Source organism: Canis lupus, chromosome 29 (genome assembly GCF_011100685.1).
Source record: "Canis lupus familiaris isolate Mischka breed German Shepherd chromosome 29, alternate assembly UU_Cfam_GSD_1.0, whole genome shotgun sequence".
Taxonomy (NCBI): Eukaryota; Metazoa; Chordata; class Mammalia; order Carnivora; family Canidae; genus Canis; species Canis lupus.
Window position 1 is genome coordinate 16888584 of NC_049250.1, and position 27878 is coordinate 16916461.

Consider the following 27878-nt stretch of genomic DNA (forward strand, 5'->3'; position numbering starts at 1 on the left):
CTCTCAATTTTAAAAAAAAATGCAAAGTGTTGTATTTGTCAAAATTCATATAACTTTAACATTTAGGAGCTGTACATTTGTTCTATATAAATTATACCTCAGTGGGATCCCTGGGTGGCTCAGAGTAAATTTTAGCACCTGCCTTCGGCCCAGGGCATGATCCTGGGGTCGAGTCCCACATCAGGCTCCCTGCATGGAGCCTGCTTCTCCCTCTGCCTGTGTCTCTGCCTCTCTCTCTCTCTCTCTCTCTGTCTGTCTCTCATGAATAAATAAAAAAAATATTTTTAAAAAATTATACCTCAGTGAAAAATATTAAAAGGAAAGACAAAGCCATATGTAATAAAAAATAAAATTTAAATAATCCATAATACTACCATTTTAAAGTATTTGAGCCATTTTAACCACATTACATATGAAAGAATTCAGGATTTGGAACCCAAGAAAAACTAAAAGGGAAGAGGTGAAAACAGCTCAACCTGAGCCATGTTAGTCCATAGGAATGCATTACAGCGACTTACCTTTACCAGTTCCACCTGTAAGGAGCTTAGAAGTTGCCAAGTAAAAAGCTGAACAGACTGAATCATTAACAACTCTTCTTGGATACAGAAGGAAAGGGAGGACACAGGGCAAACTGCTACCTCCAACACTAGACAGGTGAATATAAGAAGCTGCAACTTACTGGAGCAGAGACTCAGCTACTGAAGGAGCCAGTGCAGTAGTTGGAAAATCTGAACTAGATTAGCAAATTGCCAAAGGCTAAGTGTAAACAACTGAGAGTTAAAAAGTCCGGGGGGAGCAAGTCATAGGGATCCCCCACAGTTTTGTGAAATTGACCTCCCAGAGCTCAAGCACCTTCTCACAAATATTGGAGGAAAAAAATATATATATAGGAGAAGAGAATATATATATAGGAGAAAAGTCCTCTTGTGCTTCCAGCAGAAGGGGAAAAGGGACATATTTCAAAAATGCCAGGGCATTCTGATCTTCATAACATTCTGGCCTACTGCCTTTAGGAGAAGCTAGTTAAACAGGACCTAACAGAGCCTAATATACAGGAAGGAAAGTACCAAACTCCAGTCAGTTCAAGTCTTACACATGGGAGAAGGGAAATACCCGACCTCAGTCTATTCTAGCCACCCTGTCTCACCTAATGGGGGAGAAAAAAAACTAAGAAATACAGTACAGTTGTTAAGTTCTCCCAGAAGCATAGGATCACTAAAAGACCTAATCATAGTATTACAGAATACTTCCGCTCCCACCGTACCATATCACCACATTTTAAAAGATCTATTAATAGCACCTTCCTTTCACCCACTACATCATGTCTGGCCACCAAGAAAAATTACTAGATATACTAAAAGGTGAACGCAAAAACAAACCCCACACAATTTGAAGAGAAAGCATCAGAATGCAGTGATTTTGGAATTATCAGACCAGGAGTTTAAAACAAGTATGATTAATATGTTAAGGTCCCTAGGGGTGCCTAGGTGGCTCAGTCAGTTAAGCATCTGCCTTCAGTTCAGGTCATGATCCCAGGGTCCTGGGAATGAGCCCCGCATCAGGCTGCCTACTCAGCAGGGAGTCTACTTCCCTGTCCCCTCTCTGCCCTCCCCCCTGCTAATGTTTTCACTCAGATAAATATAATCTTTATATATAAATCAAGAGTTGGATGCTTAACTGACTGATAAGCAGGTGCCCCTTATGTCTAATATATTTATATAAATATATTTATATCCAGGTGCCCCTTATGTCTAATATATTTAGAAGAATGTATTCAATGCATAAAAATCTATTAGGTTTTACTGGATTTGGTTGATATAAAGCTCCGTTATTACTTTGTCATAGCAATGAATTGTTACGGTTAACTATTCAAGACTTCAAAAAAAAAAAAAGCCTTCAAAATATGAGTACTTTTTTTGTGAATTGATTCTCCTTTAAAATATAAGGCCCATCACCAGACCATAGCCTGGTTTTTCCCATCTAAAATAGTATTCATAACTACAGAAATGCTCCACAAGACAGTTTTAACATCCTTTTGCTGTTACAAGTTAATTTCTACTTCAGCAAAGCATTTTCATCACCTCATCATTAACAAAAATCATATTCCCCAAGAGAAACAAACTGAGTTGTTTTGTCAACCCTAGTAAATGTTAAAAAGAATGGTTTCAATTTCTTTTCCGTAGAAAGTGATCCAACACTCCACTCCCTGGGTCCCCTCCAAATCACACAATACAGTGGGACTGATAATTGCACCAAGTAATGTCAGCATAAGTCTTAAGGTTTTTTTGGCAACAGCTTTATTGAGATTTTTTTAAAATACCACACAGTCTACCCATTTAAAGTGCACATTTGGGTGGCTGAGTCAGTAAAGTGTCTGACTCTTGATTTCAACCCAGGTCATGATCTCAGGGTTGTGAGATTGAGCTGTGCATCAGGCTCTGCACTGGGTGTGTAGCCTGCTTAAGATTCTCCCTCTGCCCCTCCCCTCCTTTCTCCCTCTCTAAAAAAGTTTAAAAACAAATAAAGTGTCTAGTTCCCTGACTTTTAGTTTATTCAGAGAGGTGCAACTATCACCACAATCTATTTTAGAACATCTTCATCACCTCAAAAAGAAATCTTATGTGGTTAGATAAAATGGTATATATACATACAATGGAATATTATTTAGTCTTGAAAAAGAAGGAGATTTTGTTATGCTACAATATGGATGATCCATGAAAGGAAATTTTGCTAAGTGAAATAAGCTAGTCGAAAGAAATAATTACTATAGGATTCCATTTATATGAGGTTCCTAGAGTAGTTTAATTCATGGAGACAGAAAGTGGAACGGTGGTTGTCAGGGGTATCAAGAAGGGGGTAAGGATGGGGAGTAAATGGAATTATTGTTTAATGGGTACAGAATTTCATTTTATTTTGTGTCATATATATTTTACCACAATTTCATTTCCCCTCAAGTCTAAACCACTGATCTACTTTGTACAGATTTGTCTATTCCAGGTATTTCATTAAGATGGAATCATATAGTATTTGGCATCTTTTAAGACTTTTATTTATTCATTCGAGACAGAGAGAGAGAGAGAGGCACAGACACAGGCAGGGGGAGAAGCAGGCTCCATGCAGGGAGCCCGACGTGGGACTCGATCCCGGGTCTCCAGAATCACACCCCAGGCCAAAGGCAGCGCTAAACCGCTGAGCCACCGGGCTGCCCAGTATTTGGCCTTTTATACCTGGCTTCTTTCACTTTGCATAGTATTTTCAAGGCTCATCCATGTCGGTCGAATCATGTATTAGTACCTCATTCCTTTCTAAAGCAAATAACATTCCATTGTAGGGATATACCGTTTTATTTAACTATCAGTTGTTTACAATTTCGGCTATGAACGTTCCTGTATAAGTTTTTGTACATAGGGAGCATAGGTTTTAAATCCTTTCATTATCTATGTATAATAGAGAATGTGTGGCACGGCCTTGTTGGATCTTAGAGTAACTCCGCGTTGGAGGTAGTCCCAAAATATTTCCCAAATTGCTTATATTTTGCATTCCCAGCAGGAGCGTTTTCAGTAAATTAAAAACAAAAGAAACGGGCGCCCGGGTGGCTCAGCAGTTGAGCGGCTCCCTTCAGCCCAGGGCGTGATCCTGGAGACCCGGGATCGAGTCCCGCGTCGGGCTCCTGCGTGGAGCCTGCTTCTCCCTCCGCCTGTGTCTCTGCCTCTCTCTCTGTCTCTTTCTATGTCTCTCATGAATAAATAAAATCTTAAAAATAAATAAATAAAAATAAACAAAAACCCATAGACACCCCTGGCCTGTGAAAACAACCAAAAGCAAAGGCTCGTATCCAGCTTTCTCCCATTTCTGCGCCTCACAGAGAGGGAGCGACGGTAATTTGACTAAAGAGGGCGGAGGAACGGGCCGGGTACCCGCCCGATGGGGGCGGAGTCCCGGCAGCCCCCGCGCCGCCTACGGTGGAAAGGTGCGCGCATGCGCGCGAGGTCTTGCTGGGAGTCGGTCTCGAGGGAGCGCCTGACTGGCGGGCCCGGTGGGTGAGGCGCGGTGTGGGTAGTGTTCGCTGTTGGGCTCGGGTTCCTGGTTCCAGAGGCTGCGGAAGGCAGTGGGAGAGCTTCTGGATCCCAGGGTGTGAGGTCGGATTCGCTTTTATCCGCTTTGTGAGGTGTTTTTCTGCTGAGGGGCCGGGGTGAGGAGACGAGTCTCGCGCCTGTTCGAGGTGAACCGGCCCTTGAGTTCCTTGGAGTGTAGGAACGCTTGTAGAATTTTATCCCCGTTCTCTTATTTAATGCGTTTACGCAGGCTTCCATGTCGATTTCCACTTTCCCCTCCTCAAAAGTGAATCCACTCCCAGGACCCCTGCTTTACACAAGCGACACCGGGGCTTTATCACTCGCTTCTTTTTTTTTTTTTTTTTTTAAGCTTCTGGCCTCCAAGCTGTGATTTACGTGGCCCTCATCCTTGTATATATCTGGGTGTCCCAAGAGCCTGTCAGGGTTTACAGTGTCTCACATGAGCTTTACGTTATTTTCCTACTCCTCGGGGTTCCATGTCTCCATTAGAGCAGCAGCATCCACCCACCCTGAGAACACCCCCAGGCTGATCACCAGGTCCAGCGTGACATCTTCAAGAATCTAGAATCCATCCCCTCTAGTTCATTTCACTCCTAATGCCCTGGATTGGACCATACATCTATCTCTCAGGACTATTTCAGTAGCTAGAAACTGATTATCTTCAACTCTCTATCCAGCCCATCTTCCGCACTGGCAGCAGGCATTGATTACCAACATAAAAATCTGACCATGTTTCCCCTGTTAAAGACTTGGATGGCTTCTTTTTTGCCTATATAATCGTCACGGACTTCAAACGCTTTAATAATCTGATTTTCACCAATTTCATTACCAATAGCCTCCCTTCATTCAGACCCAGAAACCCTGTGTTCAAATGAAGCACAGATGTGATGTCCTGAACACAACATACACTTTAAGATCATTGTATCTATGACCACTGAGGAACTCTGAACTTTACCCCCCGTATAATGGCAAAAAGGACAAGTCTCAATTACGTTTCTTTGGAAAGTGACCTGAATTCCAAATAGCAATAAGGACATGGATTCAATACTGTAGGTCTGAAAATTGGGGTAACAAGGGATTACCCCATCTTTGGAAAAATTCTGTTTTCACCTCTCCTCCAATTAGTGAAATCTTTTTTTTTTTTTTTTTAAGTTTTATTTATTTATGATAGTCACACACAGAGAGAGAGAGGCAGAGACACAGGCAGAGGGAGAAGCAGGCTCCGTGCACCAGGAGCCCGACGTGGGATTCGATCCCGGGTCTCCAGGATCGCGCCCTGGGCCAAAGGCAGGCGCTAAACCGCTGCGCCACCCAGGGATCCCCCAATTAGTGAAATCTTTATCAAATGTCACCTTTAAAGTAGAATTCATTGTTTTTGCTCTATGACCCATTGTATTAAGTCAAAATGTCCTAAAACAATAGAAAATATTATAACCCTAACACAAGGATGATGCCATTTTGTGAACTATTTGATATATCTTGTTTCTTTTGTGCTCTTTAGTACATTAATATTTCTTTTATAGCAAGTAAGTTATAACTTTTTTACATATCTCTCATCTCTCATTGTACTCTTTGTGAACAGTAGGAATCATTTTACTCATCTTTGTATCCCCGGTGTCTAGGACAGTCTGGTATCTAATAAATAGTTAAGTGCCCAATAAATACTTGATGATGAGTAAATGTGATGGTCATTATCTCCGACTTCTCTTAATTGGCAACTCCTTGAAGGCAGGATCCAATCTTAACCATTTTATCCCTAACACCTGATACAATTGGTATTTATTGTTTCCAATTACTGTTTGCAGTTTTTTTTTCTTTTTTTTTTTTTTTTTTTACTGTTTGCTGTCTTTAAATGAATTTGACATATTCATTCTCATTACCAAGGTTTAATGTGTTATGTTGGATCTGGAACTAAGTCCTCAGACTTTTTAGGTTAACTACATTTTACTTAGATTGAATTTTTGATTACCACTTTTACCACTTTCACTTTTTAATAAACAAGCTCTGCAAGAGGACCTCATCATCTAGTATTTATTCCAACAAGCATTTTTTGAGAACACCTACTCTGCAAAGAGACAGTTGAGGCTCCTGTTCTTAAATTTGCAATCTTGTGGAGAATAGTATGACCTACTGTCGATAAAAAAAATGTTATTTGGCAAAAAAAACCCACAAAGTTTTGTTTCCTTTTGGGCAGGAATTTTTTTTTGGGGGGGGGGCAAGGATTTTTTAAATTTGAAAATATTACCTCATTTCACTCTCAGTTTTACGTTGAACAGTTGCGAGGTTTTATTAGAGATCATGAATTGAAAATTCTAATTTATTTTATTTCTAGGTAGTCTCATCTTTTCTGTGCATTTCACCACCTGTAGTCTTTACCAGCCAGTAGTTTAATCACTTAGTAATAGAGAAGAATCATTAACCAGAAGAAAATGTCAAATCTAAAAATGAAAGAGGCAGCCCTGATCTATCTTGACAGAAGTGGAGGCCTCCAAAAGTTTATAGATGATTGCAAGTCCTACAATGGTATGTTCAACAAAGGGACTTTATATTTAAGAAACTTTAAAATAAATCCCTACATGTAACTATCCGCATTTTTATATTTGTGTATCTTTACAGATTCAAAACAAAGTTATGCTGTGTATCGATTCAATATTTTAATAAATCCCTCTGATATTACTGAATTGGATGCTGAACTAGGAAATCACATTTTACACCAGCCTTTAAAAGCTGCTCAAGTTTTTCAATCAGTAAGTTAAAGAAAGAAATAATTTTATGCCACGTGGAATTTTTGGTAACTTTGTTTGTTTGAAATCACAGGTCTGTTTTACTGCTGTTAAGACTCTCTCATTAATTGGACAATTACAGACTGAAACTCAAGTAAGTTTTACTTAAATTTAACAAAGAAACCTAAGGTAAAAACTTGATAATTACTTGTAAATAAATATTTTTATATTCATACTTTTGTTCATTAAAAAAGAGACTACATTTCTTCAGAGTTCAACACAGTATCTTAAATACACATCTTTGCTTCTTCTATTATCATAACATTGAAAATTTTTATAATAAAACATTTCAAACATACCCCAAAACAAAGAGAATAATACAGTGAACCTCTATATAGCTATCATTTAGATTTAATAGTTTATAATACTTTGCTATACCTGCATCATCCATTTTTTGCCAAAATATTTTAAAGCAAATCCCAGACATCCTAATGATACCCCCTACAGCCTTTAGTATCAACTTCTAAAAGTTGCAGACATTTTTCTTATATAACCACAGTGCCATTATGACCCCTTACAAAATAACAATTTTTTTGGTACCATCTAAAATCCGGGTCATATTTAAATTACCTATTTGGGCTCTCAAGAGTGTCTCAAAATTGATTTGTCCAAATCAGGATCAAAACAAGGTCTATGCATTATAATTAGTTATTGTATCTCATTAAACCTCTTTTAACCTAGAGCAATTTCTTCCCTCTTCCTTTTTTATTCCACTGAGTTTTTGAAGAAACTAGTTAATTGTTCTGTACAATGTTTCATACTCTGGATTTGTCTGATTATGTTTTATGGTATTTATTCTTCCATACCCCATATTTCTGGAAAATATAAATTGGCTCTAAAAACTTGCTTAAATTCAGATTCAACTCAGGACACCTGGGTGGCTCAGCAGTAGAGTGTCTGCCTTCGGCTCAGGGCGTGATCCCAGAGTCCCAGGATTGAGTCCCACATCAGGCTTCCCGCGTGGATCCTGCTTCTCCCTCTGCCTATGTCTCTGTCTCTCTCTCTCTGTCTTATGGATAAAATAAAAAAAAAAATTCAGATTCAACTCATTTTGACAAGAATAAGTCATACTTATTGTCATGTATTTTATATTGCACTACATTAGAAATACACTGTTTTTCCACTTTTAGTAATCTCAGAATTACTGATCAGTGGGTTCTGGTAATGTCAGTCTGATCTCTTCAATATATACTCTCCCATCAATATTCACCTAATCGTTTTTACAGCCACTGATGGCCATTACTTAGAATCCATTATTTCATTAGAAGTTGCAAAATTGTGATTTTTCTAATTTCAGCAACCTTTCTGAATTTATTAGTTGAAGTTATTCTATAGCAGAAGTTTTCTCTCATCAACTATTTGGTCACCCTGAAATACAGTTTGTACCTGAAAGGCAGAATAAATGGTTGATTCTTTCCATTTATAAATTTTCAGAGAATAGGGATCCCTGGGTGGCGCAGCGGTTTGGTGCCTGCCTTTGGCCCAGGGCACGATCCTGGAGATGTGCGTCGGGCTCCCAGTGCAGGGAGCCTGCTTCTCCCTCTGCCTGTGTCTCTGCCTCTCTCTCTCTCTCTCTCTCTCTCTCTGTGTGTGTGTGACTGTCATAAAAAAATTTTTAAAGAATTTTTAAAAATTTTAAAAATAAAAAAATAAAAAAAATAAATTTTCAGAGAATAATGAATTGAAATCTAGGAGCCTCCAATAATGACCAATAATTTTCTTGGTTTTGTTTTTCCTTTCTTTATTATTATGAGTAACTCATAAATTTTAAAATATTTCTAATATATTTCAATGAATCTTTGTCACTCTTTTTGATATTTATATTATTGTACTTTTGATCATTGGGAGTCCCTTGGAGTTTGCTTTTATGTCCTTTTGGCACATCCCATGTTTTAATTTTTTTGTAGCTCCCTTGGTTTCTGGCACATGGAGGTGCAGGAGGTCCATCTGGTATATCTTCTGCCCCAGACCTACAGTCAGTCATTTACCTTAAGCAGCCTTGGTTCCTTTTGGTGAAAAATTATATTTAAGAGATCACAGTCTGGCACTAAAAGTATTCATTAGTATTAGATTGTCATTGTTTTGTAGGTCTTTTCAGTGTAGGTCTTGTTTTATAGCCAGGAATTAGTGGTTTTAAAGAAAAATAATTCAGGGATCCCTGGGTGGCTCAGTGGTTTGGCGCCTGCCTTTGGCCCAGGGCGCGATCCTGGAGGCCCGGGATCGAATCCCACATCAGGCTCCCGGTGCATGGAGCCTGCTTCTCCCTCTGCCTATGTCTCTGCCTCTTTCTCTGTATGACTATCATAAATAAATAATAAAAAAAAAATTAAAAAAAATAAAGAAAAATAATTCATAATAATATTTTCAATTAAAATGTAAGATTTAAGGGGTTTACATCTTTAATTTTATATTTAAATCTTTTTTCTTATGCTTAAATTTTGTTTCCTAATAACAGTAACAAATCATTTACTTGATTTACTCCACAGATATACTTACTATAGTGTAATGCAAGTCCAGTTGGATCTGCAATTTTTATTAATACCATTTTTTACATTCTTATTAGATTAATATAGTGCTGAAGTTAACACATTTACCACAACTGCGAAGTTATAGTCTTGATCTTTGTGAGTTTCCACTTGATTATGCATCTCAAAGATTTTATATGATGCAAGGAATTGTAATTTCAATGACAACTGTAACCAAGTATACACAAGGTGCAAGATTTCTTTGTTCGGATGAAGCATGCCCTCTTTCAAAAGGTAGATACAAAAATGTAAAATCAAAGCATCAAGCAATTTATTGTTTAATCCTAAATCATGTTTACCATTAGTTATGAAACATTCATAGAGTAGAAAGAATAGAATAAAACTTGGTATTTCATGTTTATAAGTTCACTTTGCGTAATCTTGAAGAGTGCATTCTTTTCTTTCCCTACTATCTCGGATTGTTGAAGTACTTGTTCTCACACATTGTTTCATGACTGTTCATGCTGTTACCTCTCCCTGTAATGTCGTCTCTCAAACCTTTGGCTTAACTTCACTTCAGTCCCTCTTCGGACATCTTTTCCATTCATCCCCACTTCTCATTGGGTTGGATGCCATTCCTCTCTATGCCACTCTAAATGAATACCACTTATTGAAATTATCTGTTTCTTATTGCTGCTTTTTGAAACTGTATGTTTAAGTATCCATATCACTAGTACCTTGGCATAGTGCCTGGCAAGAAATAGCCGTGCAATAAATGTTCATTGAACTGCTCTGAACCCATATGCAAAATTGAATTATACTTTGAATTAGATTAATTTTAAAGGACTGAAAATGGATAGCTAAATCTAAAGTCAAATTTAGCTTACCTTTGTTTTCTTTCAGGATTTCAATATATAAGAGTGCATGTGCCTGGTGCTACAGAATCTGCAACAGTAAGAAATGACTTTTTGTGCAATCTATGTTCATCTTCGCTTCAAGAAGACAGAAAATTTAGAGTACTTGGTGGTAAAAATGCATTTATATTTTGTAATTACAAATTTTAAAATAGTGTTTGATATGTTAATGTGGAAATTCAATTAAATGTATATTCAAATAACTATTCTTTTTGCTGTTTGCCTTAAGATAAACAGATAGTTGAAATAATCACAGCAAAGGCACTTCAGGCTTTTAAAGGATATTCTAACAACCAGCCATTTAGGTTTCAATCTCTTACAATTTTTCTAAGAGGTAAGTAAGTTTTGTATGAACTAAAAACCAATTGCTCTAAAATATATGAAATATGTAATTGATTTGTTTATAGCCATGTATTATAAATGGTGCTTCTATAGCTTAAGAATCACAGGTATCTTTTTGAGTGTTTTAAAGAGTCATATTAGCTAATATATCAGTTATTAAGTCATATATCATTAACTTAAAAAGGTATTAGCACCTGCTATGCTCTAAGCACTGTGCTAAATTTCAGGGATACAATTATTTATGGTAATGGTCTCCCATCATTTTATGTTGTATATTATGTAAATATTGGGGTTATTTTATTTATTTTTTTTAAAGATTTATTTATTTATTTGAAAGAGAGAGTATGTGCAAGCAGAGGGAGGAGCAGAGGGAAAGCAGACTCCCTACTGAGCAGGGAGACCAGACATAACCTGAGCTGAAACCAAGAGTCAGCCACTTAACCAACTGAGCTGTTGAAGAGGCCCTGGAGTTATTTTATAATGTAAATTTCATGAAAGTAAGGACTTTTTTTTTTTTTTTACTGTACATAATAAAACCTCAATAAATATTTGTTTAAAAAATGACTGAGTTGTGACATATGATTAACTGTTGAGAACTGCATGAGTAAAAACCTGTGAGTGGACAGAGTCTGCCATAGAGGAAATCATTTTCGGTATCAATCACCCAGGGAAGGGTGAATCTTCACTGAAAAGCTGGAACTGTGAAAATGAGGATGGGTCTCAGCCTCTTTTCTTGGGTTGAAATTGGAGGAGTTAAACTGTTTAAAAAGAGAGAACTTGGATGTCAACCATGTATAAGAAAATTAAAAAAAAAAAATAGAAAGAAAATCAAGAGCTAGGGAAGTAGAGACCCAAACAAAAACTCTTTCCACCATGGCCTGACAAGGATGAGGCAAGCATGTAAGCACAGATGATAATAGGTAATTTTTATATAGCACTAACTGTGTGCCAGGCACTCTTACATATATTAACTCATTTAGTCACAACCCTATCAAGTAAGTTCTATTGTTATCTCAATTTTACAACTTGGAAATTCAGGCACAGAGAAGTTACTTGTCCAAAGTCACATAGCTAAATATGTGGCATAGTCATGATTCAAATTCAGGCTTTCTGGCCTCAAAGCCTATGTTTTTTGGTTTGGGTTTTTTTTTTTTTTTTTTTTTAAGATTTTATTTATTTATTCATGAGAGACATAGAGAGAGAGAGAGAGGCAGAGACACAGGCAGAGGGAGAAGCAGGCCCCATGCAGGGAGCCTGACATGGGACTAGATTCTGGGTCTCCAGGATCGCACCCTTGGCTGAAGGCAGTGCTAAACTGCTGAGCCACCAGGGCTGCCCTTAAGCCTTTCTTTATAGCCTTACAACCACCCAACTTCTAACTGTGTATTGGAGGATAAAGGTTTTTAGTATATGTTTTTATTTTTATTTTTTTAAGATTTTATTCTTTTATTCATGAGAGGCAGAGGGAGAAGCAGGCTCCATGCAGGGAGTCCGACCTGGGACTCGATCCCGGGACTCCAGGATCACACCCTGAGCCGAAGGCAACTGCCCAACCGCTGAGCCACCCAGGTGTCCCTTTAGTATGTGTTTTTAAGATAAATTTTGAGGGGTGCCTGGGTGGCTTAGTTGGTTAAGTGTCTGACTCAACTTCAGGTCAAGTCTTGATCTTGCCATCCTGTGCTCAAGCCCCGCATTGGGCTCCAATGCTGGGCGTGGAGCCTACTTAAAACAGTCAGTCTATCAATCAATTTTGAATTTGTGCAAAAGCTTTGCCCAGTCTGTAGATGTGAAAAGGAAAATCTAGCATAGTGCAAGAAGGTAGACTTTGGAGATAGGCAGATCTAGATGTGAGTTTCAGTTCTGCTACATATTGTTTAGACTTGTACCATTTACTTAACTTCCCAATTTCTTCAGGTACAAAGCAGGAATAACAATATCTAATAGTTTTCAATTAGATAATATGTGTAAAAATACCTTGTCTATATTGTAGGCAGTGAACAATACTTATAAATTATTTTTTTCTCGAATTATTATGTATAAGGGAATTATAATTATAATTATTAAACTATGTTTTTGTCATTTAATGAAAAGATGTTTTGCCTTAAATAGAAAGATCTTTTTTTTCCTTTAGTTATATTAAAGGAGACTATCTAGTTGCTATGTCTCATGCTTCTTGAGGTTAACTCGTCATTGCCTATAAATATAAAAACTTATCAGCAATAAAATTGCCTCAATTTACACTATTAGTGCTACTCTGTATAGATACTGTACTAAACAAAGGTAGATACTTTACAACCAGCTTGACTACTGAGTTATTAGTTCTAGATCTTAGAACCATATGATCATGTAAAGTTTCATTTAGTGAATACATATTTTCTTTGTGTTTACTAATCTTAGATGAATCAGTGGGTAAAATGAATATAGGAAGTGAGTATAAAATTATTGGAATTCCAACATGTGTAAAAACTTCACAAACTGCTGTCTGTATAGAGGCAAACAGTATCATTTTTTGCAATCCAAAAGGTAAGAAAATTGTTAGTATCATATATTAACAGATATTTAAATTTAAGTCCATGTGTTCAGGAAATAAGTATTTGCTCAGGAAATAAGTATTGCTGGACACTCTTCTAAGCACTAGGTATATAGTTGTAATTAGGGCAATCAAGGTTCCTACTTTTAAGTCGTGGTAGACAATCAGTAATCATGTAAACTAATCAACAAGATGATTTCACACAATAAATGCTTTAAAAAAATAAAATGTGATAATGTAGAATCTTGTCCACAGGAAGGACTCTGTTTTTTGCCTAAACCTTTTGATTTTTTCATAATTAGCAATGAGAAAATTGTGTCCAGATGCCAAGAGTTAGAGATTCATCAAAAGGTTTTTCTACCCAACCTTTTGTTTTCTGACTAAGACAAAGTAACTCGTGGCCTGAGAAAAAGAACCCAATACAGTAGCATCCTTTTCCTCATCTGACTTCTGAACCAATCAAGAAATAAGACAAAAGAGAAAGGCAGATGGGGGCTAAAATATACCTTAATACTGGTAATTTCCTTTAACAACTCAAACGTAAATTAGCATTAAGTAAAAGTGGAGAGCAGACCTAATCTTTTAACTTGGCACACAAATAAAGTAGGAAAAGACTAGTTAAATCTTGAATAGAGTTAGAATTTCTTTTGGAATCATTAGTTAACCATCTGCAATAATAGAGGCCCAAGTTGAATTTAAATGCAAGTAGATACTAGATACCTCTGCCTGTCTTGAAAAGTTTTTTTTTTCTTTTTTTTTAAAGATTTCATTTATTCATGAGAGACACACAGAGAGAGGCAGAGACATAGATTGAGGGAGAAACAGGCTCCTCATAGGGATTCCGATGTGGGACTTGATCCCCAGACCTGGGATCATGCCCTGAGCTAAAGCCAGATGCTCAACCGCTGAGCCACCCAGGCATCCCAGAAGAGAAAAGTTTCTTAAAAGAATAAAAATATTGATGAAAGGAAGCACTAATGGACAATACATATTTTAATGATATTTTAAATATTTTTTTCTTTGAAGTGTTTCCAGTTTATTGATTTGGCAGCAGAGCATGATTTATATGTAGGTGAAAATGTATTTTTTCTCATGCTGCACTACAGAATTAGGCAGATTTAACCACCCAAATGTGTCAGGAGCTACACTAAAGTAGGTCTCCCTTGGTCCGTAGGTATAAATGGATATAGGAAATAATTGCTTTATGATGGTGGCTTAAGAGGAAGGAGAAAGGGAGTAGGTTATGTATGCACAGCTATTCCTCCCAGTGATCAATTGGATTAAATCACTCATTTCTTTCAGGAGCTGGATAGAGTAGGGGAGTGGAAAAGATCTAGAATGTTACAGTAAAGTACAGTACAGTGCTTTCAAAGTAATAGTAAATCTTCCGTAATAGACAGTAAATCTTCCCTTTTAACAACAACATTCAAATATTTCCCATTCTACTATTTAGCTCTCACTAAAGGTGGTATTGTTTTAAACAGAAATATAAAAGCAAACACTGCAATACAGGAGGCCTCTGACCTGGCTGTGTTTTCCTTAAAAGTAAAAGAACTAGGTATTTGCTTGCCCCCCACTGTGTGGACTCATGGGGTAACTGCTTCCTTCTGTTATATTTCCTGGGATAAAATTAAGAGACTAGAGTGACCTCTAATCATAATTTCATATATTTACTATATATAATAATTTAATATTATTATAAGAATTTGAATCCATATGGCATTACTAGAACTACAATTTGATAATATTTTAGATAAATGGAATTAGAGATCTATAATGTCATTTTCTTGTTTTAAAAACCCTTTTTAAAAATGTGTTAATATTTATTTTCAGTTCCCTCAGGAATTAGCAACAATTTCAAGGATCTTCTCTCTTTGACGTCCAACTCATGCTGGAAATTTACAGCAATACTTGCCAATATCTTTGCATCACAAATTGTTCCTCCTGGGACTTATAATTTGCTCAAGCTCTGTTTACTGATGAGTCTGGTACAAACATGTGACCGTAACAAGGAACTGAAAGATTGCCTGGATATTTTAATTATAACAAGTGATACTCTACTTATAGACAGGTAAAATATGTGACATGAATGTTTTCAAATTGTAAAGTGGTCATAGATTTGCATAAATCCTTTCCATGAGCATTATTACAAGACAAATATTTAGAATTTATCTGGACAGTATAAATATTTAAAACAAACTTTTATTAACGAAGTTCAAAACTTTAGAAACAGGAATTGATTAATTGGATATTTGCTTCAGTATTTTGAGGATCTAACCATTCAAAATTTCAACCAATTCCCCACTCAGACCTAGTTTACAAATAAATGCATCCTTAACAGGCTTCCTTTTCCCTCATTTCCTAGATCAGTGTTCTGCTTTTGTACTTTGCTTTCATTTAAAAATAATCTTCCCCCTAAGAGCCAACAAGCCATTGTCTTATTTTTCTACAAGATTCCATTAAAAAATACTCATGCACTGTATCCAAATAAGTCTGTGAAAAGTGCCACAATTACTGTTTTGGGGCTATCATCCTAACTTTGGAATAAACATCTACTCAACATTTTGGGGCTCCCCACTAGGAAGTACCATTTTTAAAGTTACTTAAGTGTTCAAAAGCTAGGGATAAACTTCTTGTATTAATACCTTGGATGCATTTGTAAAGCAAAAACAAATTTATAGAATGAATTTAAAATGTAAAAAATGCAAATTAACTTAATTGGACAGATGATGTTTTGCTAAAATTAAATTGCAATGTAAATGTGGTACTAACTGCTACAGATTGCACCAATTTAATCTTCCATGGATGAGCATAAGAGTATTTGTTTCCTCACAGCCTCACCAACACTGGGTATTATCAGACTTTTAAATTTAGCCTTCTGATGGGTGGAAAATGGTATTTTATTTTAATTTGCATTTCTTTAATTAGATTAGCATCAGTTAGAGCTTGTTAAACACTTTTATTTTTCTTTGAACCTCTTTGACTATTATTGTCCATTTTCTATTTAGTTTATTTCTAAATGATTTGTGATATCTCATGTAAATTAAGGCCTTTGTCTCTTTTTCTGTTTGTCTTCTGTGGTATTTGGGGTGATAGGAGATATTTTTGCTTTTTAGTTAAAATCTATATGTAGTAAAATAATCAGATCTTAAGTATATAATCCAGTAAGTTTTGACAAGTGCATGCACTGCAATAGCCACCATCACAATAAGATATAGAACATTTCCATCACCTCAGAAAGCTCCTTCATTTAATTCCTATCTCCATAGGTGATTTCTGTCACCATAGGTCAATTTTCCTGTTCTTGAACTTCATAAAAAAAGAATCATACAATGTATACATACTCTTTTGGGCCTACTTTCTTTCACTCTACATGTTTTTTAGATTGACCCAGTTGTCTATGTCAGTAGTTCATTGTTTTTATTGATGAGTAGTAGTCCATTATATGAATGTACCAGAATTTGTTTATCCATTCTCCCATTGATGGACATTGGATTTTGCATGTTTTCACTATTATAAATGAATCTGCTGTAAACATTCCTATACAGGTCTTTTTTCTGGACTTGTATTTTCATTTTCTTGGATATGAAATGGAATTGCTATGTTATTAGGTAGGTGTATATATTTAACTTTATGAGATACTGCCAAAAGGTTTTCCAAGGTGGTTATACCATTTTACATTTCTACCAACAATGTAAGGTTCCACTTGTTTCTATCATCACCAACATCTGGTATTGTCAGTCTTTCTCAATTTAGCCATTCTGGTGCATGTGAAATGGTATCACGTTATGTTTGTAATTTACATTTCAACTGATGCCTGCTGGTCTTTGCTTATTGGCATATTGGCTGCTCACATATCTTCTTTTATGAAGTATCTGTCTGTTCAAGTCCTTTGCCCGCTGTTAGGTGGGATTGTTCTCCATATACATCCTTTGTTACATATATGTACCATGAGATTTTTCTTTTAGTCTAAAGCTAGTATTTTTTTTTTTTTGCCTTAAAAATGTCTTTGATGAGCAAACTTTTTCATTTTGATGAAATTCAATTTATTGGTTTTTTTTAAGCTTAGAGTTTTCTGGATTCTGTTTAAGAAATTTTTTCCAGGGACATCTGGGTGGCTCAGTGGTTGAGTGTCTGCCTTTGGCTCAGGTCATGATCCCGGGGTCCTGAGATCAAGTCTCACATCAGGCTCCCTGGAGGGACTCTGCTTCTCCCTCTACCTATGTCTCTGCCTCTCTCAGTGTCTCTCATGAATAAATAAATAAAACCCTAAAAAAAAAATCTTTTCCTACACTAAGGTCATAAAGATTTTTTTTTATATCTTATTCTAGGAGCATTGTAGTTTTTGCTTTCATATTAGGTCTGCTATTCATCATAAGTTAATTTTTATATATGGTGTGAGATAGGAGTCAAGATTAATGTTTTTTTCCTATGCATTTATACAGTTTTTCCATACCTTTTGTTGAAAAGACTTTCTGAAAAAAAAAAAGAAAGAAAGAAAAGACTTTCTGGGGGATCCCTGGGTGGCTCAGTGGTTTGGCTCATGCCTTTGGTCCAGGGCGTAATCCTGGAGACCCAGGATCAAGTCCCACATTGGGCTCCTGGCATGGAGCCTGCTTCTCCCTCTGCCTGTGTCTCTCTCTGTGTCTTTCATGAATAAATAAATAAAATCTTAAAAAAAAAAAAAAAAAGAAAGAAAGAAAGAAAAGAGTTTCCGTTCCTCATTGAATTGTTGTGGCACCATTGTTGGAAATCAGTTGAACTGGATATAAACTAGGTATAAAATTGAACTTTTATACCTAAATCAATTTGAACTCTTTTCTGTTATTTTGACCTATTTGTCCATAATTATATAGTACCATACATTTTTTATTATTGTAGTTCTATGTTAAGTTTTATTTTTTTTTTTTTTTTTTTTTTTTTTTTTTTTTTCTATGTTAAGTTTTAAATCAAGTGGTACAACTTTATTCTTCATTTTCAAGATTCTTTTTCACTATTTTAGGTCCTTTTCATTTTCTTATAAAATTTAGAATCCATATATTAATACCAATCTCTCACCACCCCCCAAAAAAAGGCCATTAAAGATTTTTTTGGAACTGCATTTAACTTATAAATCAATTTTAGGGAGAATTTACATCTTAACAATATTGAGTCTTTTGATCCATGAATGTAGTGTATATCTCCATTTATTTAAATCTTCCTTAATTTCTCTTAGCAATGTTTTATAAAGGTCTTGCCTGTATTTTGCTAGTGATTTCTAGATATTTGAAAATATTGATGTTATTAAAAATAGTAGTGTTTTATTAATTTCATTTTTCACGTTTGCTGCGAATATATAGAAATATAATTGATTTTTGTATTTTGACTTTACATTATGTGACCTTTTATCACTATTTTAAAAAAATTTCAAAAAAAAAAATTTCTCCGGCAGCCCCCGTGGTGCAGCGGTTTAGCGCCGCCTGCAGCCTGGGGTGTGATCCTGGAGAACTGGGATCGAGTCCCACATCAGGTTCCCTGCATGGAGCCTGCTTCTCCCTCTGCCTGTGTCTCTGCCTCTCTCTCTGTGTGTGTGTCTCTATGAATGAATAAATAAAATCTTAAAAAAAAAATTTCTCATTGGATTCCAATGTGTCGACAGACAAGTTTGAGACCCCTTGTTCTATATAACTAGGTTCTCAGCCTTCCTGCATATTAAAATTATCTGGGAGAATTTTTTTTTCCTTTTTAACTAGGCTCCATGCCCAGCATGGAGCACCTCATGGAGCTTGAGCCCATGACCCTGAGTCAAGACCCAAGTTGAGATCAAAAGCTGGATGCTTAGCTGACAGAGCCACCTAAGTGCCCCACTTGGGAGAATTTTTAAAAAAATATTTGTGACTTTGCCCCACCCTTAGAATGGTTTGGGGTGGGGCTTGCCATTGGAATTTTAAAAATCTCCCCAGGTGATTTTAATCTGAGCTAGGGTTGAAAACCACTGCTATACACTTTTGCAAAAGTTTCTTAATAAATCTCATTCCCCCATTTATATATCTTCAAACTAACATCCAAATATCTTGGAATGGCATAAACACTAGAAATTTTATAGCATCTACCTATCCATATTTAAAAATACTGCTTCGTCCTCTTTTACACTGGATGTCTATGTCTGCTCATTATAGTTGATTGCACCAGCAAGCTGTGATTTCTTTTTTTTTTTTTTAATATTTTATTTCTTTATTCATGAGAGACAGAGGCAGAGGGAGAAGCAGGCTCCCCGTGGGGAGCCCCATGTGGGACTCAATCCCAGGACTGAGGGATCACGCCCTGAGCTGAAGGCAGACCCAGGCGCCCCAAGCTATGATTTCTGTGGCAAGGATTTAAAAGCGAAGCTAAGACAATCATAAGCCTTTCTTAAAATTTAAATTTGAGGGACACCTGGGTGGCTCAGTTGTTGGGTGTCTTGCCTTCTGCTCAGGGCGTGATCCTGGAGTTCCAGGAACGAGTTCTACACTGGGCTCCCTGTGGGGAGCCTGCTTCTCCCTCTGCCTCCGTCTCTGCCTCTCTCTCTCTCTCTCTCTCTCTCTCTGTCTCTCATGAATAAATAAAATCTTTTTTAAAAAATCTAAATTTGAGAAATGAAGAGGCTGAGGCAATTGGCAAAGAGATTAGAAAACAGAAAGATATATCAAGAGTTACCATGATAAATAGGCAGCAGAGATAGTCTTTATGGGCTATTGGCAAGCCTAAATGCAAAAATTCTGAATAAACAAAAGAAAGCAATCCATAAAGAGGAAGGCCCAGTTCAAATGTCATCTCTTTGTACCTTTCTCTGACTTCCTTCCAGGAAGAAGTAATACTCTCCTGTGGATGTTCTCATGAAAACACATTGTGTTTTAGTTTTTTGTTTATGTCTCTCTTTTTAGGCTGTGAACCTTCCAAGTTAAGGACCATGTCTCATATATGTTTTTATCCTTAGAAAAGGTGTTCACTAGGGGTGTCTGGCTGGCTCAGTCAGTAGACCATGCAACTCTTGGTTGCAGGGTTGTATGAGCCCCATGTTGGGTATAGAGATTACTTGGGTTGTATGAGCCCCATGTTGGGTATAGAGATTACTTAAAAATAAAATCTTAAAAAAAAAGTTGCTCATGAAACATTCAGATTAAATTTAATTGTGTAGCTGTTATACATTATCACTTCTGAAAGTCAAACATTGAATAATAGTAATGAGTAATTTATTTTTTCCTAGGCTTTTGAATTTTAGTATAAACCTTGTGCCCCGTGGTATACGTAATCCAGTCTCTACTGAAATTTTTCCTACTCTAACCAGGAATAAATATGGAACTGGAGCAGTTAGCATTCAAGCTGGCAGTGCTTTGCTAGCTAAAGGTGGTATCTGCTTTATAGGAGACTTGGCTTCACACAAAAAAGATAAACTAGAACAGCTTCAATCAGGTAAACAATATTTTTTTCTAATTAATTTTTACCTGTTTGATAGTATCATTATTGTCAAGGAGTTACTTAACAGCTTTGTATTGTACACATTTTAGGAATTGAGAAATTATATTAAATATTTCTCCTTTTACCTTTATAAATAAAAAGAGAAATTTAATATACAAATGCTCTGTTTTGGCTTTTGCCTTAAGTTGTGCTAACATGTAAGTTTTTATTGGCCCAGATTACTTTTCTTGTCTGCTGTTTTTAGCTTGGACTTCACTCTGATGTTGAAAAACAGTGGTGAGGGCTCCCTGGGTAGCTCAGTCATTTAAGCTTGTGCCTTCAGCTCAGGTCATTATCTTGGGGTCCTGGGATAGAGTCCCTACTGGCTCCCTGCTTCGTGGGAAGCCTGCTTCTCCCTCTACCTTTCTCTCTCTGTCTCTCATGAATAAATAAGTAAAATCTATCGCTTCTCCACCTTTTGGCTAAGATCAAGTGTAGTATGAATAAATAAGTAAAATCTTTAAAAAAAAAAAAAAGAAAAAGAGAAACAGTGGTGAAAAGAGAGATCCTTGTCTTATTCCTGATCTTAGCAGGAAAGTTTTGAGTTTGTCACCATTAAATATGATGTCAGTTATAGGTTTTTTATAGATATTCTTTTCCAAGTTGAAGGAGTTCTCTATGGTGAAATACACATAACATAAAATTTACCATTTTAACATTTTAAAGTATATAATTCAGTGGCATTTAGTACATTCACAATGTTATGTAATCATTACTACTCTCCATTTCCAGAACTTTTCATAATGCCTAACAGAAACTCTGTACCCATTTATACAGTAACACCATATCCTTCCCCCTACCTCCAGCCCCTAGTAGCCTCTACTCTACTTTGTCTTTATGAATTTGTCTATTCAAGAATCTCTTTTCTCATTGCTGAATAAGATTCCATTTAATGTACATACCATTTTTTAAAATTCACTCATTTGTTGAGAGATGCTTAGGTTGTTTCTATCTTTGGCTGTTGTGAATAATGTTGCTCTGAACATTGGAGTCCAAGTATCTGTTTGAGTCCTTACTTTCAATTCTTGGGTATATACCTAGAAGTGGAATGCTAGATCATAAGGTAATTCTGTGTTTAACTTAATGAGGAACCACCGAACTGTTTTCCACAGTGGCTATGCAATTTTACATTCCCACCAGTAAAGGATGAGGATTCTGATTTCTCCAGACCAGTCTTATTACATTTCATAAATGATAAAATATTTTTAAAGGAAAAAGCTTTACATATTAGTACTCTTAACAGTAGCTTTTCCCTTGCTTTTGATTAAGGAGCCCATATTTTTAGTCTACACTGGACTCACATATTAAGTAGCTGGCCCTGGCTACTAGAATGACAAAAACTAAAAAGATTGACAACAAATGTTACCAAGATTGTGGAAAAACTGGAATTCCTATATACTGTTGGTACATAGTACAACCTTTTTGAAAACTGTTCTGGCAGTTTCTATAGTGTCAAAAATATATACTTACCTTATGACCCAAGGGAAAGATACATATAAGCAAAAGACTCTGTTATCATGAATGAAGGCTAATTTGATAAATATTTGGAAGATAGAATCTTAGGAATCAGATTGAATCCATATATTGAATGGTTGTAAGGGGTGAAGGAAGGATAAAAAGGAGATTATGTTACTTCTACTTTTTTTGTACATGGGTTTTAAGTAGTTGGATGGTGATACCCCTAATTGTGAGTAATGTATACAGAGCCATTTGAAGAGGAGAAATGATGAATTTGGTTTTCAGCATGTTGGATTTGAAATATATTTTCCCCTAGTCGTTGTAGTTTATATTCTCTCTCAATCTTACTTACCCTCTTTCACTCTCACATATATGTCCTGCTTTCTTTTTTCCACATAAAAGAACATTGCTTAATTTCAGCCCCCCTTGTAAGCATGAACTATATGATCAGTCTCTTAACACTCTGCCTATTCCACCCAGACACTCACCATAATTCCAGCTACATGCTGTAGACTGTTGTTCTCATCAAGTCATGGGACACATAAACATTCAAATATTTTTCTTGTCTTGTTCTTTTTTTGACAGAACCTCTAATTTTAGCCATGTCTTGCAAACAACCAATTTACTTGTGCCTTTACTGTCCAACACTTAGGCGGTAAAATGCTATATAATAGTATTTTGTTATTAATTTGTAGAAATATAGACCAAAATGAACCTAAATAATAAATGGGTAATGTCTTTTGACCTAGTTTTGGAAAGCAGAAGCATCACAGTATACATCCCAGGAAAGAAGTTTGGGAATGATGTTAATCAACACATGACTTTTCCAGTTCAGTGCAGTTTTTGGTCTTTTGTTGATATGGATTCATCTTCAAGGAAAAATATGCAGAAAACCAACACTCTAATTGGTCAGATGGTGAGCTATATGTATATTTTACTTCTAGAATGTTTGGGGAATTTAATCACAGATTTTTTTTTTTAATTTTTATTTATTCATGATAGGCACACAGTGAGAGAGAGAGAGGCAGAGACACAGGCAGAGGGAGAAGCAGGCTCCATGCACCGGAAGCCTGACGTGGGATTCGATCCCGGATCTCCAGGATCGCGCCCTGGGCCAAAGGCAGGCGCCAAACCGCTGCGCCACCCAGGGATCCCTAATCACAGATTTTAATCTCAATATTTTTGTTGTTCTTAATGTTTTGTTATTAACCCATTCCTATCTTTAATAGGATACTAGAGCTAAATAATGAAGCAGTTGTTTGAAATTTTTCATTTTTTTAGTGAGGCAAAGAAGGTGTCTGTTTACTAGAAATTATTATTTGAATAGGCAGTAGAGTAGGCTTTAATGAATAATGTATAAGAAAATAATAAAGAGATACCTGGGTGGCTCAGTAGTTGAGTGTCTGCCTTTGGCTCAGTGTGTGATCCTGGAGTCCTGGGATCAAATTCCCCATCAGGCCTCCTGCCTAGAGCCTGCTTCTCCCTCTGACTGTGTCTCTGCCTCTCTCTGTGTGTCTCTGATGAATAAATAAAGAAAATATTTAAAAGTAATAATAATAAAGAGCATTAAAAAATTGATCATATTGAGTTCCCTTGCTACTCAGGAATCATTTTAAATAATAATAATAACAAATAATAAAATAAAATAAAATAAACAGTCCTATAATTTACTGTAATGAAATAATATTATAACTATCTTAGTAATTTAAATAATTATAAACAATACTTAATTTATAATTATTTCTGAAGTGTTTTTGGAAATGTCAGAGTTTAATGTTTGCATTTTACATTTTCATTTGATGTAGGATTGCAGTTTGATTCCAGCTAATCTCCTAGAGACATTTGGATTATTGATTAATTGCAATGAATCATCTTCTTTCTACCCACTTCTTTCTACTGTGCAACATACTTTAAAGAAAGCCATTGATCCTGAAGGGCAGCTTTATGTAGCTTCTAAGAACTTCACAACTGAAGATTTTGAAAAGGTACAGGTAGAAAGAATGAGTACCAAGCATATTTGTGCTAATGTTTCTCAGTTGAAATAGAATTCGAGCACTCCGTTTTCTTTATTTAGATTTTTTTTTAAGATTTTATTTATTTATTCATGAGAGACACAGAGAGAGAGAGAGAGAGAGAGAGGCAGAGACACAGGCAGAGGGAGAAGCAGGCTACATGCAGGGAGCCCGACATGGGACTTGATCCCGGGTCTCCAGGATCATATCCCAGGCTGCAGGCATCACTAAACCACTGCGCCACCAGGGCTGTCCAGATTTTTTTTTTTAAGATTTATTTACTTATTCATGAGAGACACAGAGAGAGAGAAAGAGAGAGACAGAGATACGGGCAGAAGGAGAAGCGGGCTGGGAGCCCAATACAGGATTTGATCCCAGATCCCAGGATAACATCCTGAGCCCAAGGCAGATGTTCAACGGCAAAGCCACCCAAGAGTCCCTAGATCTCTTTGATTCCAAGTCCCTTTCGGCTTTTAAATATTTTAAGGACATTGTATAGAAAATATTTAGGATTATAATTTAAAAACTGTATAAGGACATAAATATTAATTGAGTTAATTGTTGAGTTGATTCTTTGCACAGCTCTCCAAATGACTTTTAAAAATCTCAATAAAAAGAAAACCAATAAATATAAGGGAAGGGAGAAGAAATGTGTGGGAAATATCAGAAAGGGAGACAGAACATAAAGACTCCTAACTCTGGGAAACGAACTAGGGATGGTAGAAGGGGAGGAGGGCGGGGGGTGGGGGTGAATGGGTGACGGGCACTGAGGGGGGCACTTGATGGGACGAGCACTGGGTGTTATTCTGTATGTTGGTAAATTGAACACCAATAAAAAATAAATTTATTTAAAAAAAGCCAATAGAATATTTCTCTGGAAATTATGAGAGGCTGTATAGATGTCCAGTTATTTACATTTTATAGACTATTCAAAGGGATTAATTTTATATAAATGCCTTCAAAGTTCTGACCTAAGAGCATACCTGTCATGACTCCCCCATTTCAGTGTCCTGCCATGAAAACACGTGCAGCATATTCAGGGAACCTGAGAGTAGACGATGTAAATTAGTAATGATGTTTATAGCTACTAAAGGTACACAAGTATTTACAAGTGATGCCCTTTTAATATTAAATCTTCAGAATCTATCAACAGTAGAGTTAAAGTATCTGGATAGGATAGATAAAGGGCAGGGAATTACTGGAGTGGGAATCTATGAGTCGTTAAAATTATTTTTCATACCTGCCTTCCTTGCAGGTAGATTGCTGGGTAAAAGGTTGAAAAGTGAGGAGGACTTAAAGCTGAATTATAAGCATTGTTTATTGACATAATTTAGAACAGAAAAAGAATATGATAAATTAGGCCTTTTTGTTTTATTTTATTATTATTTTTTAAAATTTTATGTATTTATTCATGAGAGACACAGAACGGCAGAGACACAGGCTGAGGAAGAAGCAGGCTCCATGCAGGGAGCCCAATGTGGGACTCGATCCTGGGACTCTAGGATCACACCCTGGGCCGATCACACCTCAGTGCTAAACCGCTGAGCCATCCAGGTGTCCCTATTTTATTATTTAGTTAGTTATATTTCTTGGAGGAAAAGGGCAGAGGAAGAGAGAGAATCCTAAGCAGGCTCCATGACCAGCACAGAACCCAACATGGGGCTCGATCTCACAACCCTGAGATCATGACCTGAACCAAAATCAAGAGTCGGGTGCTTAACTGACTGAGCCACCCAGGCGCCCCTGTTTGTTTTAATATATAAGAAAAAAGTAGCTAGTCTCTAGGTATGAGAGTACTAAATATATAGACACCCTAATGACCCAGGGAAATTTTTGCCCAGTTTTTCTCTGAAAAACAAAAACAAAAACCCTGGGATTTATTATTTAGGTAGTTACTGGATATCTTTATATATGAGCCTACTTCTGCTCTTTTATATTTTCACAGAAAAATAAATCTTCTTTATCATTTAATTGAGATAAAACAAGATATATGGAGCCATTAAGGGACAATTTAAGTGCTAAGCTGGGTGGTGTTAACTGCAAGTATTTTAGGAATTCAGGAGGGAAGATATCAAGTAGAATGCAAGAATTGGGAAGACTTCAAGGAGGTGAGATTTTAATTGAGCTTGAAGAAAAAGTAAGATTTAGATGACAGGAAGGATGGGCATTCTAAACAGAAATGAAAGTAGGAGCAAAGACAAAAGTAGAAATAAATATACATGGAAAACTATGAGGAGAATTAGCTGACTGGAGTAGGAATTACATGATAGAGTCATTAGGATTAGGATTTGTCAAATTTACAATAAGCCTTCAAGCTGAGGCAAAAAAATTTATAGTTGATTCGTCAGACTGTAGAGAAAAGTTGTACAGTGAAAATGATTTCTCCAGAAGATAAATCTGTCCATTACTCAAAACAAATTAGATAGAGTGTATCACAGCCTGGGCTCTCCAAGAGGCTGACCAAGATGAGTTTAGTGTGCCATTGTTTATTCAGCAGTGCTCTTTTAGCACTTCTGTTAATACCTGTGGAAGGGATGGGGCTCCTGGGTGGCTCAGTGGTTGAGCAGTTGCCTTTGGCTCAAGTTGTGATCCCAGGGTCCTGGGACCAAGTTCCACATCACACTCCTTGCAGGGAGCTTGCTTCTCCCTCTGCCTAAGTCTCTGCCTTTCTCTGTGTCTCTCAAGAATAAATAAATAAAATCTTAAAACAATGACAAAAACCTATGGAAGGGAGAAGGAAGCGGGATTAGCAGTGAAAGGACTCAAGCTGTGATGCGGGTCCAAAGATAGCCCCACAAAGAGCTCTAGGGTTAAAGATACCCACCAGAATTGTTTTGCTTTGGACATAAATAGACGGACTTATTTTTATAACACTTGCCCCACTTCCACTTCAGTCAGTGATTTGATTATGGGCTGTCCTAAGGCATTCCCTGAAGGAGCCTGGAGGCCAATCCTAACAGCATTCCTGGTAGCTGGGAACAAATCATTTCCTAAAGGGGGAGATAGGTGGCACATTACTGTGATTCCATTGGGTAAAACTTGGAGAAGGCTACTGCTATTATTGATAATATTATTATTCAGTTATGAAGGTCTAGAGGGTGAACCATGGAGTGTAAAGAGAATAAAGAAGACAGGATATACTCTAATGCAGGAGTACCCAAATCCTTTAAAAGGTTATATTTAAATATAATAGCAACCTTATTATCATAAAATTTTCCTTTTGATTCTGAGTTGAAAAACCAGAAAACAATCAGGATAATGAAAACTAGAAATGATTCCATGGATTAAGGATTTAAGGGACTGGGAATCCTTTGAAAGAAAAAAAGCACAAAACTCAGAGAAGACAGTGCTAATCATTTTGTTGAAAGCTTCTTCTCTCTTGGAAGTCTTAACTCAATCTCCAAGGCCCACCTTCATAGTAATTAACACCATACCTCCCACATTGCTAGTATTCAACTGTGTTCTTTAAAAGGAAGGAAGGGGAGATCCCTGGGTAGTTCAAAGGTTTAGCACCTGCCTTCGGCCCAGGGCGTGATCCTGGAGTCCCGGGATCGAGTCTCGAGTCTCGAGTCCCGGGATCAAGTCCCAGGATTGAGTCCCAGGTCTCACATCGGGCTCCCTGCATGGAGCCTGCTTCTCCCTCTGCCTGTGTGTCTGCCTCTCTCTCTCTCTCTCTCTCTCTCTCTTTCATGAATAAATAAAAATCTTTATAAAAAGAAAAAAAGAAATAAATTGTCAAAGAATTAAAGCCATTCAAAGGGAAATGAGCTGCTGAAGGAAGCCTTTTTCCCATTGGAAAAAATCTAAGTGAGCCTTTATTCC

The 27878-nt window shown here is 36.7% G+C and overlaps 1 protein-coding gene across 7 annotated transcripts in view; it reads left to right on the top strand.

Moving 5' to 3' along the window:
- Positions 1–3978: 3978 nt before the first annotated feature.
- MCMDC2 (minichromosome maintenance domain containing 2) overlaps positions 3979–27878 on the top strand; it is a 38218-nt gene continuing 14318 nt past the window's right edge. For 2 of the 7 annotated variants that reach the window (XR_005381052.1, XM_038579431.1), the window contains exons 1-12: positions 3986–4139; positions 6409–6599; positions 6693–6823; positions 6894–6953; positions 9423–9618; positions 10228–10350; positions 10468–10572; positions 12978–13103; positions 14944–15181; positions 20336–20541; positions 22794–22960; positions 23850–24029. Coding sequence is in view for 6 of the 7 variants with exons in the window: in XM_038579431.1 (XP_038435359.1) it covers positions 6506–6599; positions 6693–6823; positions 6894–6953; positions 9423–9618; positions 10228–10350; positions 10468–10572; positions 12978–13103; positions 14944–15181; positions 20336–20541; positions 22794–22960; positions 23850–24029 (1626 nt within the window). In the remaining variant the exon portion in view is untranslated. Of the gene's footprint in view, positions 4223–6408; positions 6600–6692; positions 6824–6893; positions 6954–9422; positions 9619–10227; positions 10351–10467; positions 10573–12977; positions 13104–14943; positions 15182–20335; positions 20542–22793; positions 22961–23849; positions 24030–27878 lie in introns of all 7 variants that reach the window. The other 5 variants (XM_038579432.1, XM_038579435.1, XM_038579433.1 and 2 more) reach the window with 5 other exon arrangements.